General features: G+C 37.0%; 1 protein-coding gene across 1 annotated transcript; it reads left to right on the forward strand.

Moving 5' to 3' along the window:
- Positions 1-11,584: 11,584 nt before the first annotated feature.
- Positions 11,585-13,231, forward strand: LOC131509691 (peptidyl-prolyl cis-trans isomerase A-like). Its single transcript, XM_058725738.1, has one exon. The coding sequence runs from the start codon at positions 11,703-11,705 to the stop codon at positions 12,177-12,179; it is 477 nt and encodes a 158-aa protein (XP_058581721.1). The 5' UTR covers positions 11,585-11,702; the 3' UTR covers positions 12,180-13,231.
- The last annotated feature ends 1,251 nt before the right edge of the window (positions 13,232-14,482 follow it).

A 14,482-nucleotide genomic window follows, 5' to 3' on the forward strand; every position in this document is an offset into this window, starting at 1 on the left:
TGTCTTTCTCTGACTTATTTCACTTAGCATTATACCTTCTAGGTCCATCCATGTTGTTGCATATGGCAGGATCTCATTCTTTCTTATGGCTGAGTAATATCCCATTGTATTATTATGGAAAATTTAGGATATATACAAAGTAAGCGCAACAGTACAGTGGACACCCATGCACCCACTACCCAATTTCAACAACTGGAAACTCGTGGCCAGTTGTACTTCATTTGTACCTCTACCACCTTTCTCACCTTCTGTATTATTTTGAAGCAAATCTTGGATGTTATAAAATTTCATCTGTAATTTCAGTGCGTATCTCTAAGTAAGGTTGTAGAAGTGCCATAATACTGTTATAACACTGAAAAAAATACTTTTTTAATAATCACAGAATACCCAGTTGCGTTCTGATTTTTAACCCTTTCATAAATGTAAGTGTGTTTGTGTACAATTTGTTACAGATTGTTTGAATCAGGGTTTTGACTAGGTTCATGCATTAGGATTGGTTGATATGTCTCCTTCAATCTATGTGTTGCCTCTCCATTTCTCTCTTTTGGTTTAGTTTTGTTCAAGAAAATATACTGTCCTACAGTTTCCTTTCCCCTGCATTATACTGATTGCATTTCCGTGGTGTAATGCAACATATTTTCTAATCGTCTATAGATATTTGGATCTAGAGCTTTGATAAGATTTAGGTTCCAGTTTTTGTTTTTGTTTTTGCAAGACCATTTTCTAGGTAGTGATGTGTTCTTCCGTTAGGAGCATATAATATCCACATGTCTTTCTTATTGAGGTATTAGCAACCACTGATGATCAATGCCTAGAGCCATTTATTTAATATAAATTGTAAAATAATGATATTCTATCTTCATTTACTTGCTGGAATGCTTCTGCAAAGAGACATTTTCTTTCATCTACTAGTTGCTTAAAATGTGGAACAGTTTAAATAGGAAAGGCAAGGGCGACTGGGTGGCTCAGTCAGTTGAACATCTGAGTTTTGATTTCTGCTCAGGTCATGATCCCAGGGTCATGGTTGCTTGCCGTTTCCTTATTTTTTTGAAATTAATTTCTAACTTTTTTCACTGTTAAATGAAGAAAAGTATTGCCCCTTTTGAAATACAAATATATTGAGTATCTAATTGAAAAAACATTTTTTTCCCTCTGTCAGTCATTGTCTTATATGCTTAGCATAGATATCCAGCTTAATAGTGTATGATATGGTCTTCCTAGAACACAGCTGAAGACCTGGTAAATCGAGGAAATGTGAGGGGTGGTGCTAGAAGACAGACGTCTGTGGAATGATGCACATCCTCTTTCAAGTTGAGAGGGTGGAGACCTGCTTCATGCTTCATGCTGGGGGTGGGGTGGGGTGGGGAGAGCATTTAACAACATGGGCACCACTCAAGGGAATCCATTTATTTCTGTTTTGCATATGAGGACCCTAGAGTAGCTAGTTAAGGCTCTCTAGTTAAATAAAAAAATCATGTAGTCTTATGAAGACTTTTCATCATTATGTGTTAGTAGGGATTTTATCTGCTTATTTTGGCTGCAATTTCCAATTTTTAAAAATGTCCCCTCTCCCCAAATCCTAACTCTTGTAGATTCATTAACGTTGAACCAAATCTGGCTAAATTCAGCAGACTGCTTATTTTTAAGTATTTTGTAATTGTGTTTTTTGAATTATTGTGCATGTGCAATAAGCAAGACATATACAATACCCTTGCTAAGGCATGTGTATGGCTGAAGAGGGGTCTTTCAGTGGTTCAGTAGTGAAAACAAAACAAGCAACAAAGATTGTGATGGTTCAGAGCGTGTCGTTGGAAGACTTTTTAATTTCTGCTAGCAAAAGGTTATGTTGGGGGAATCTCAAGGAGAGCTGGTGATGTTTGTGTGAGGCAGAAAAATAAATATAAAGGCTAAGAGGGAAGGTAGAAGAGAGGAGAGAAAATAGTGCCAGGCTAGGACAGCAGTATCAACTTACATCTTCTGATTCTGGTTTAGCTTTCTATGGCCGGAGAAGAGGACTCAGGAGTTCTTAGAACAGGAAGGAATAAAGAAACTCTTTCCTTCTTATCGTCTCTGGATATTTCAGAGAAGAGCGAAGGCCAAGGGAGAGAACGAGATTGGGCGGGGGTGATTCTTGGTTCTGGAGGACAAAAAGAAGGAGAGGTGAAATGGGATTAGTGCAAAAGCCTCTTCTCTTAAGCTGGTAGTGATCCTTGGTTGAACAGATCTGTACTATGGATGAATTAAATTAAAATTAAAGCTATGTATGAGGTCTGGCTGTAATAGGTTATTTGTGAAGAACTTGATCACTAGGGAGAAAGATGATTGGGTATGATAAATTGTAATATTTGTGTGTGTGTGTGTGTGTGTAATGAGAGATCCATATAAAATTTTTGTTTTGTTTGTCTGGAGAATTATGGAAAATTCTGGAAAATTATGGAAAAAAAATGTCTAGTGCAACCTAGACTAAAGTGAATCTCAAAAGTCTTCATTGATATACAAAGGAGTTAACATGGGTGGCTTAGTTGGTTAAGCGTCTCTTTTGTGTGTGTGTGTGTGTGTGTGTGTGTGTGTGTGTGTAATTTTATTTATTTATTTTTGAGAAAGAGAGAGAACAAGTGAGTGAGTAGGAGAGGGGCACAGAGAGAGGCAGAGAATACCAAGCAGACTCCACACTATCAGTGCAGAGACCAGAGACCCATGCAGGGCTTGAACCCACAAACCCTGAGATCATGACCTGAACTGAAACCAAGAGTGGGACACTCAATCAATTGAGCCACCCAGGCACCCTGGTTAAGTGTCTGTCTCTTGATTTTGGCTCAGGTCATGATCTCGTAGTTCATGAGATTGAGCCCCGTGTTGGGCTCCTCGCTCACAGCATGGAGCCTGCTTGGGATTCTCTCTCTCTCTCTCTCTCTCTCTCTCTCCTCCCCTGCTTGAGTGTGCTTTATCTCTAAATAAATAAATAAATAAACAAACTTTATTTAAAAAAAACCATATATACATGGAAAGACTTGAGGCTTAGCAAAATGCAAAGCAATTCATCAATGAGAGCTATATTAGTATCCAGAAATCTAATGGCTGCTGTCACTGTTAATAATTGTTGGAGACTGCTTGTCAACAAATTGGATTGTTTGTCATAGACACTGACAAATTATGGTATAAGGATCTAGAACTTTTGTGTACATTTAAAATATTTATGTGAATATACATATCCATATGTATATTTGTAATGAGAGTGTTTTCTTGCATTATAGGAATGTTGTCCTGCATATACATTCCTAGATTTGTCCAATAGGGCTTGAAATCTTTTTACTAAATGCTGGAACTTATCATGACATTTATATACTCTGACATGCAATCATCTTGGTTTTAATGAAAATATTTTCCTTAAATGTTTTGAAAGTAAAGCATCTTCACTGAATCAAAACTGACATTTTAATTTGAACTCTCCATTCAGGAAGGAGTTTGCAGTCAGAATTTGTCATTAAAAAAACTCAATGAAATGAAAAATAATGATATGCTGGCTTGATCCTACAGGCATCTGGAATAGAAGTGCAAAAGATTCTATATTTTAATGCACAGTTGGCTTCTTTTACTGCCAGGCAGGGATTAAGTGGGAGGCAGCTCTTGGTACCATAGAAAGGGCCATGGCCTTCAACTCAGAAGAACTGCATTTAAGACAGAGCCGTGTCGCTTATCAGTGGGATGCCTTTGTTCAAGTAACAGTTTCTTCATTCTTAAAATTGGGATGATGATAGGTATGTCACAGAGTCTTAAGGCAAAAATGCACGGAAGAGTGTTACAAACAAAATCTTATGCAAGTGTAAGATTATTGAAGATATTCCTTATATATTTTCTAATAAATGGTATTGTTTACAATCAAGTTCTATAAAAATCAATACATATTTGTTTCAATTTTTTCAATTACCTTATTGCAAAAGCAATACATAGTAAAGGTAAAATTTAAAAAGCAGAAAATTTTAAAAAAGCAAAAAGAGGAACTGAGAATTGCCCATAATCATTCTAAACAATCATTATCACGTTTATGTCCTTTTCATTGAAACTTTTACTTCTGTATAGTTTTTAAAAGTATACACTATTATTGCAATGCAAAATATACAGCATGTCGTTTGTACCTTTTCCCTTAACATTATATTATGATTATGTTGTTATGACAACACATGTACTTTATAGGATTGTATAAGTTAACATATACTCCTTTATGTGAATGAACCATAAATTATGATTTACTGAACTATTTCCATATTAGTTGAACAAAGACTTTAGGATTTTCCAATCTTTCAAAGAGATGAATATTCTTTTCTATTACTCCTTGCATATGTTCACTAGTATTTCTGGATGAAAGAGTAAACAGCACTCGAAGCCTTTTAATATAAATTGCCAACTTCTAGGCTGACTGCCAGTTTCTATTCTTCCTTGTAGTGTGTAAAGATGCCTGTTTCCCCACATTTTAATCAATGTTGGGCATTATAATAACTTAAAAAATCTTTGTCAAGGTCATAGGTGCAAATATTATCTCACCATTTTTACTTAGCAGTTAAATCAATATATATAGTCCAGTTGTAGTTCTTTTTTAACTTGTTAATGATGTTGGTCCAACTTTTTCTCATTAATTTTTATGAGATCTTTACACATTAAGGTTGCTAATCCCTTCTCCTATATGTTGTGAATATGTTTTCCCACTTTCTCATTGCCTTTACATTATGTTTATGATGCTATTTAAAAGTGATGTACGCAAGGGCACCTGGATGGCTTGGTCGGTTAAGCATCCAACTCTTGGTGTCTGCTTAGGTCATGATCTCATGGTTCGTGGGTTCGAGCCCCAAATCAGGTTCTGCACTGACAGCACGGAGCCTGCTTGGGATTCTCTCTCTCCCTCTGTCTCTGCCCCTCCCCTGCTGACTCTCTCTGTTTCTCTTTCAAAATAAATAAATAAACTTTTAAAAATGATGTATGCATTTTTAATTCACGGTAGTAGTGCTTTATTTATCTGTCATTGTTAAAGAATGAGGAATTCTACCTAAATAACGTTTCCAACTAATTGAGGCTTTTATATAAATGCAGAACTTAAAATAAAGACAATTTTTATTTTATTATTTTTTTTTTTATTTTTTTTTTTTTCAATGTTTTTTATTTATTTTTGGGACAGAGAGAGACAGAGCATGAACGGGGGAGGGGCAGAGAGAGAGGGAGACACAGAATCGGAAACAGGCTCCAGGCTCCAAGCCATCAGCCCGGAGCCCGACGCGGGGCTCGAACTCACGGACCGCGAGATCGTGACCTGGCTGAAGTCGGACGCTTAACCGACTGCGCCACCCAGGCGCCCCTAAAGACAATTTTTAAATGAAAAAAATGTTTAAATGACAAATCATTCTAAATTGTGTAATCTACCTCCTTGCCTCTTTGTACAAGATGTACTGCACAAATTTATAAAGATATATATACATATACATAAAAAATTTTGTCTTCAAAACAACCTTGCAAAATTATTATTATCTCCTTTTACAGCTGTGCTACTGAGGTTACAGAGACAATAGGTAACAAACACAGCTTATAAGGGGTAGACCTATGATTTGAATCTAAGCTGGGACCCACCGCTTTTGATGTATACTCAACACACTTCTATTGTGTATCAATGTTCTGAGCCCCATCAGTCTGTATGAATGTCCAAGGCTATCTTTGCGTGATATCTGTTCTTTGGATTTGTGGGTATTTCTTCTGAACTAGTTTTTTATATGTGCTTCCTCAATGTCAGCAAGGTAACTCGAAATGTACCCTGCCTTCAGTTTACTGGCTTCTGACACAGCCAACAATAACAGATAAATACAGATGATCAGTGTGTGTCAGCTGCTTAACAGTTCCTTGGCCTTCTGCCTACCAGTGTTTTCATTTGCTACTCTTACTCTGTTGTAGGGTGGAGATGGATAACCACGTTTGTAAAAACTATGTGCAAGCAATGAGTAAAAATTTTTTTGAGCAAAGTCTGAAAGGCTTTTCTATAAGTAAAAACCCTGAGTTTGTTTTGCCTCAATCTGACTCTCAAATTTATTGATGTTCGCAGCACCATATGTAATAAACACTTTAGTAACTTTATCCCATTTAGTCCTTAATACGACACTGCAGATTAGAATAATTATCCATTTTCACCTTACAATCGAGGAAACTGGAATGTAAAGAAAATAACTAACTTGCCCGAGATTGTATTACCTTGAGGTTGTGGCTTCTGTTTGGAACTCTTTATTTGCTGATCTTAGGCTGGGTGGCAAGACAAACAGTCTTAAAATAACTAAAGAGTTACTGTATCTCAGTATTCGGTGGCAGAGATCTGACTGGAAAATGTGAAAGGTAGCCAGTGGTCAAAATTTTTGTTTAGGAGACTTAAGCTCTGAAGAAAATCTATGCATTTTAGGGTAAGATTGAATTTAATACTACAACGTGATATCTAGTTTGAAAGTGTACTTACCTGGCCAAAAGACAAACATCTAGTCCTTTGCTAAAGATATTTGCAGTGTACTACAAAATAAGATTCTTGTTATGATGAGAATATGTATATAGAATAAATTATACACAATTATAATTTGAATTTGATAGTGATGATTTAGTTCAATATGTATATGTTGAATGTTTACCGTTACATCTGGCACCATGCTATATGATAGAGTTGGGTGGGTGGGAGTATAATTGGGTATAGAGTAATAAAATACTGAATAAGTATACATTACAGAATAATATTAGCATGTACATCTGTATTTACAAAGTGCTGTCATATCAGATTTATTCCCAGGTGGGTTCCAAACTGAAAAAGATCAATGGAAGTCAAAGAAAGACTTACTTTGGGTAGCAAATGGTGATAAGATTTTGGTAGAGAATGAGAGATAAGTCTCTTAGCTAAATAAGGAATAAATTGCACTGGTTGTTGGCTTTTGGTGGCAAATAACAAAATTGACTCTTGATAACCAGAACTAAAAAGAGATTTTGTGAGGCTGCCAAAACAAAAAGCAGAGTTTAAAAAAATCAGTATCTTAAAGGAAGGGAACCAGGGCAGCTTCGAGGGCCCAGAAAGCAGGAATTACACTCACCAATGGATAATTCAACTTCAACTGTCTGTGATCTTTGTTTCTTTCTGCCAAACTAAAAAATACCTGGATGTGCTAAAATCATTGTGAGGTGATTGACTAGACCTTATTTGTATCTTCTCCAGTTAAGAGCTCAATTTATCAAAGAGTTTGGTTTAGTTTAGTTTAGTTTAGTTTAGTTTAGTTTAGTTTAGTTTTTAAATTACAATCAGTATCTGTGACCAGAAAATCATCCAAAATGCCCTGGAATCAAAGATCTGAACTGCAATATAGTTGGTTTATTCTGTAGCCTGATGACTCGCTGACTGTCTACTCTGATCACCCTGGTAATCTGTCCAGTCTGAGACCATGTGTACCTTCCTCTGTGCCACACTGGTTTTTACAGGTCACTGGTCTAGACCTGTGGGGAGGTCTCAGGTCTTTTAGATCTTGACTGCCAAGCGAATTCCATCATTTTTTTTAGTTGGCCCCAATTTGCCGGACAATGCCAAATATTGATCTGACCCCCAGTTTGGGTTTAAGCTGATTATTCACTACAGATATAATACTGTTTGCAGTCCTCATCCATCCTCTCCTTCCAGATCAAACCCAAACAAATCAAACCAAAAGCCCACATATTACTTACATGTTTTGTTGTTTTAATTTTTTTATATGTTCTGATCAGTAAAAATGGAAGATAGTGTAATGCTGTAGGTAAGAGATGGAATATGGAACTAATCTGCCTGGTTCAAATCTTGGGTCCACCCAAGAAACAGATTTCCTACTGTTTGACATTGGGAAAGACACTTAACGTCTATAATTTTATCATCTATAAAACAGGGACCACAATAGTGCCTAACATTTAGAATTGCTATAAGGATTGAGAGGAGGAGGTGTGGGATGGGTTAAATAGGTAATGGGGATTAAGGAATGGACTTGTGATGAGCACCAGATGATGTATGGAAGTGTTAAATCACTATATTGTACACCTGAAACTAATATTACATTGTATGTTAGCTAATTGAAATTTTAATAAAAACTTTTAAAAAAAGAATTGCTATGAGGATTCGGAGAGTTCAAATATTTGAAGGTCTTATGTCAGTACATGGTACATAATTAATGCTAAATGTGGATTAACTGTCAGTGTTAGGGAAAAATCCAGATGGGTCTTACTCCATATCAGAGTATCTTTTAGACTAAAAAATAAATGGATCATTTTTCTGAGATAAGATATCTGATCCTTTAAAACAACTGAAAATATCTTTTTTAAAAGATTTTTTTAAATTTTTAAGTAATCTCTGCACCCATTGTGGGACTTGAACCCACAACCCCAAGATCAGGAGTCACATGCTCCACTGACTGAGCCAGCCAGGTGCCCCTAAAACACCTGAAAATATCTTAATAGAAATAAATTCCAATCAAAATTCTTTTTTTTAATTTTTAAAATTTTCATTTAGTTTTGAGAGACAGAGAGAGGCAGAGCACAAGTGGGGAAGGAGCAGAGAGAGAGGGAGGCAAAGAATCTGAAGCAGGCTCCAGGCTCTGAGCTGTCAGCACAGAGCCCAACGCGGGGCTCGAACTCACAAACTGTGAGATCATGACCTGCACAGAAGTCAGACGCTCAACTGACTGAGCCACCCAGGTGCCCCTCCAACCAAAATTCTTAAATACAAAATCTAAAAAGTACTATTTATTTTTTTATTTATTCGAGTTCATCAAAGTTACTAAATACCTTTCATTAAAATATAATATTGACTCTAAATACTCCATAAATGTTCTGAACACTAGAGGATTTCTGCCTCTACATCATTAGATAGTTATAGTCACTCCTTATAAAACTAGTGAATATTTAATTCATACACATTTTCAAATTGTAATTCCATGAAGTCATAAGCATGGTAGGAAAAATGGGTTACTGATGTGGTGAAAAGAGGCCCAACTTTATCTTTTCACCAAGTAAGATCAACCATTCCATGTTAGGTTTAGATGGTCAACATCTAGTTTTTTCCAATAAAAAGAGAAACATATTTTAAACTTCAGCTGTGCACTAATGTATTAAAGGTGCTGGGTGGTCTACTTCACATGGTATAACTCCTTCCGTCTTGATTTGAGATATGGTACTCTAAGGGTTAATTCTTTGTGTGAACTTAGCTGGGCCATGGATTACCCAGATACTTGATCAAACATTATTCTGGGTGTTTCTGTATTGATGTTTTGTTTTGTTCTGTTTTTCATGCCCTTTTTTGTTTTTTAATCTCCAAATTATTTATTTATTTTATTTATTTTAAATGTTTACTTATTTATTTTAGAAAGAGAGAGAGAGTGTGAGTAGGGGAGAAGGGCAGAGTGACAGAGAGAATCTTAAGCAGGATCCACACTGAGCGTGGAGCCCAATGAGAGGCCTAACACAGGCCTGACGCAGGGCTCGATCCTATGACCATGAGACCATGACCTGAGCTGATATCAAGAGTCAGATGTTCAACCAACTGAGTCACCCAAGCACCTTTCTCCAAATTTTTATTTAAATTCCAGTTAGTTAAGAGGCAGTGTAATATTTCTGGTGTGGAATTTATAGGATTAATGATTTATCACTTACATACAACACCCAGTGCTCATCTGTGATGTTGTTTTTGAATGAGATTTACATTTAATGGTGGACTATGGTGGACTTTGAGTAAAGTGCATTGCCTTCCAAGAAGTGGCTGGGCCTCATCCAATCAATTGAAGACCTGAAGAGAACAAAAGCAGACCTCTCTGGAGTAAGAAAGACTTCTTTAGCACACTGCCTTTGGATTTTATCTGCAACATTAGCCCTTTCTGGTTCTACAGCTGATGGCCTTTAGACTTGAACTAGGATATTGGTTCTCCTGAGTCTCCAGCCTGCTGGCCCACCCTGCAAATTTTGGATTTGCCAGTCTCCATAAACATATAGCCAATTCCTTATAATAATTTTTTCCTATATATTTGCACATGCTATTGGTTCTGTTTATCTGGAGAACCTTGACTAATGCAGGTATGGCATAACACCTTTGTGTAAAGGTTTTCAAAAGTACCCTATTACCTATAGGATCGAAAAGCCTCCTTTGGTCCTTTGTGATCTAGTCTCTTGGAATTATAAAATACTTGGAATTCTCAAAAGGGAATTCCTTGTTCATGCTGACCCTTTTACCTCATATCCCTTTTGCTGCTTGTTTGTCTGAAAAAGTCTTATCCTTTATTTCTCAACTCAGATATCATTATTAGTTCAGGGAATATTGCCAGATACCCCGTTAAAGCTAAATGCTATGATTTGGAAACACCTGTTCATCTTCTTACACCATTCATCTCATTGCTAGATTTATTTGTTCATATGTCTGTCCTCTCCCTCAACTTCACGAGGTAAGTGATCTCATCAATGTTCATGTTAATAGTATTTAGTAAAGCTCCTGGCAGCATTTATAAGCCCATACTGGTATAATATTCTTCCAATCAAAAACCTCAGTCATTCTGTTGTGTGTGCTTCTGGCCACACACTAATTAGCCTTCTTGAAAATATTAATGGCTGTTTGAGTCTGAATTTCTGTGGATGTTCATTACCATTGAATTTCTAACATATACCTCAATAGTTGTGAATAATATAACAAAAGTTAAATAGATAGCCTTTGTTTGTCTAGAATAATATAGATTGTGGAGTATCTTTAAAGATGATCTTTGAGGCCCTAGTGGCTCACCTATAGGTTTTCAGAAGATTCGTTGTGATATGTTGAAAACCCAGATAAATATGAAAGGGTTTTCTTTCTTTCTTTTCTTTTTAATTTTTCTTTTAATTCTTTAATGTTTATTTATTTATTTATTTATTTATTTATTTATTTATTTACTTTTAACATTTATTTATTTTTGAGAGACAGAGCACAAGTGGGGGAGGGCCAGAGAGAGAGGGAGACATAGAACCCAAAGCAGGCTCTGGGTTATCAGCACAGAGCCTGACAAGGGGCTTGAACCCACAGACCGAGAGATCATGACCTGAGCCGAAGTCAGACTCTTAACTGACTGAGACACCCAGGTGCCCCTTTATGTTTATTTATTTTTGAGAGAGAGAGAGAGAGAGAGAACTCTCATGAGCGTGGGAGGGGCAGAGAGAGAGAGGGAGACACAGAATCTGAAGCAGGCTCCAGGCAATGAGCTATCAGCACTTAGCCCCACACGGGGCTTGAGCTCATAAACCATGAGATCATGACCTGAGTCAAAGTCAGGCGCTTTACCAACTGAGCCACCCAGGCACCCGAAGAGGGTTTTCTTTATATCACAAAAGATTGCTACATTTTCCTAGGGCATATTTAATTATAATACCTCCTTGTGTATTTATTTATTTAAAGTTAGTTTTTACCTCTTTGTTAGAGTGATTGGCTGCTGAGAAATAAAAAATTCCAGTTCATGAACCCCTGTAGTAAAGATCAATCTGAAATAACAATGAGAAAAATATACTGACATTGACAAAAATTATATTTACACATGTATCTCAGAGCACATATTTATCACATGAAGTTTGTCTTATCTGAAGTGCCTAGTGGAGGAGAAAAGGTCAAAAGAGTTGCAGATGCCACTACCTGGAGCGACCCGCGCTGCTGAGCCACGGTCAACCGCACTATGTTCTTTGACATTACCATGGACGGCGGATCCTTGGGCTGCATCTCCTTCAAGGTGTTTGCAGACAAATTTCCAAAGACAGCAGAAAATTTTCATGCTCTGAGAACTGGTGAGAAAGGATTTGGTTATAAAGGTTCTTGCTTTCATAGGATTATTTGGGGATTTCTGTGCCAGGATGGTGACTTCACTTGCCACAATGGCACCAGTGGCAAGTCAATCTGTGGGAAGAAATTGGATAAGAGGAATTTCATCCTGAAGCACATGGGTCCTGGCATCTTGTCTATGGCAAATGCTGGACCCAACACAAACGGTTCCCACTTTTTCACCTGCACTGCCAAGACTGAGTGGTTGGATGACAAGAATGTGGTCTTTGACAAGGTGAAAGAGGGCAAGAATATTGTGGAAGCCATGGAGCACTTTGGGGCCAAGAATGGCAAGACCAGCAAGATCACCATTGCTGACTGTGAACAAATCTAATAAATTTAGCAATGTTTATCTTAATTACCAGACCATTCCTTCTGTAGCTCAGGACAGCACCCCTTCCCCCCCATCTGCTCAAAATATCCTATAATCTTTGTGTTCTTGCTGCAGTTTGGTGTGTTCTATATTTCCTTACACCCTCCAAGTCTAGCTGGATTGCAGAGTAAGCTTATGATTATGAAATAAAAACTCAACAACAACGACAATAAGAAAAAGTTATAGAGAGATTCTGGATAACTGTAAGTCATCATATGTTCTTTCCAAGTGAGATTTTTTTTTAAATGTGATTCCTTCATGAGAAAAACTTCTGGGGGTTTCCAGCCTCTTCTGATATGTCAATTTTGTCTGCCACCCCACCACCAAATGATCAAATAGAACTACAGAACCATGATTCTTAATCCCATCCTTAGCTCACATAAACTGTTATTTCACCAATGTTTCAAATCTATTAAATACACAAAAATTAAATTCTGTATACACACACATGTATATATATATATGTATGGATATGAGTATCACTTCACAATTCTTATTATTACTCATTACACTCTATCCTGTTCTGTCATCTTAGGCTAGACTCATTTACTCCCAACATTACTTCTGAGAATGAAATTTCTAACAATAGAACATGTTCCTGAGGTACACTCTTCCCATGAATGAAGCCTTAATGGTTCTTCTCAATAGAGCCTGACACTCAGCTCTGTCACTAGGTCTTCTGGAAAGTAGAAAGTTCTTACTCTGTTCCTGCCCTAAATCCTCAAAGTCAATAAGATCTTTGCACAGTTGCCAAAGAAATTGCCCTATTGTTCCTGTAGACAAAACTCAATACAAGAATACCAAGCAAATACTTTTCTGCTTGCAATGTTGTCTAGTGGGCATGGTGTGCCCAGAACTCTATTAGGAACTGGCCTGTTCAGGATGAGGGTAATACTCAGTTGCAACAGCTTTAAGCATGCTGACTGTTTTTTCCCTACTTTGGTGGATAGATTTTCATAATTTTTAATAATTACACAGTATTCCACACACAGATTAGTCATCATATGACTTACTTCTAGGGGCATCTGGGTGGCTCAGTTGGTTAAGCATCTGACTTGAGCTCAGGTCATGATCTCACAGTCTGTGAGTTTGAGCCCTGCGTCAGGCTCTGTGCTGACAGCTCAGAGCCTGGAGCCTGCTTCAGATTCTATGTCTCCATCTCTGTCTGCCCCTTCCCTGCTTGCACTCTGTCTCTGTCTCTCAAAAATAAAATAAAAACATAAAAAAAATTATATGGCTTGCATCTTATTGTTGGGACATCTCTATGCATATACTACTTTTGAGTGGTTTCTGCAAACTATCTTATTATTTCCTTGGACCCCTTTTCAGACTTGTAGTTGCTGAATCAAAGAAAATGTTTAGTTGTAAAATCTTTGACTTAGATTCTAAAATTGCCTTCTAGAAATGTATCAATTTACAGTTGTGCTAGTCATGTATGATCAGCCAGTATCCTGTATCTTCTCCTAAAACAGGCATTAGTTTTAACAGATGCACACTTAACACTTCACAGAGGACATTATTTAGGCATTGGTTAATATGAAAAATTGTCTCTGGGTTCAATAAAGCAGTCTTTAAAATTCTTTTGCCAATATTTTTTCCAATGCATGTTTATTATTAAAAATTCAGGGGCGCCTGGGTGGTTCAGTCGGTTGGGCGCCCGGCTTCAGCTCAGGTCACGATCTCGCAGTCCGGGAGTTCGAGCCCCGCGTCGGGTTCTGGGCTGATGGCTTGGAGCCTGGAGCCTGCTTCGGATTCTGTGTCTCCCTCTCTCCCTGCCCCTCCCCTGTTCATGCTCTGTCTCTCTCTGTCTCAAAAATAAACGTTAAAAAAAATTCAGATTTTAGGAATAATGATTCATTTAATGTACCAAATAGTGAACGTGACCAAGGGGATTGCAGAGTAATTTCTCTGTTGTATAATGGTTGATTGAATTATATGCTAGAAAATCTTTCATAATATTGGTAACTTTAATACACTAACAGAAACTTCTACTAAACTTTGCTTTTAACATTTAATGAAAGACCTCACAACAACTTAGTAAAGATTATGTCACCAAATCTTTCCTTATTTGAATTATTAATCAAGTGTTTTTAAACTTTGACAAGAAAAAAAAATCCAAAAATTTATAGTAGACTTAATATGAAAACAAATTTAAACATGTACTAATTTTTGAAAAAGCAATGTGCTCTGATTTCAGAAGTGAGAAAGACAGCAGAATACAGAAGAAACTGGGGACATTCTCTTGTTTTCAATATTAGTTTCAG

The sequence above is a fragment of the Neofelis nebulosa genome, chromosome 1, assembly GCF_028018385.1.
Source record: "Neofelis nebulosa isolate mNeoNeb1 chromosome 1, mNeoNeb1.pri, whole genome shotgun sequence".
Lineage (NCBI taxonomy): Eukaryota > Metazoa > Chordata > Mammalia > Carnivora > Felidae > Neofelis > Neofelis nebulosa.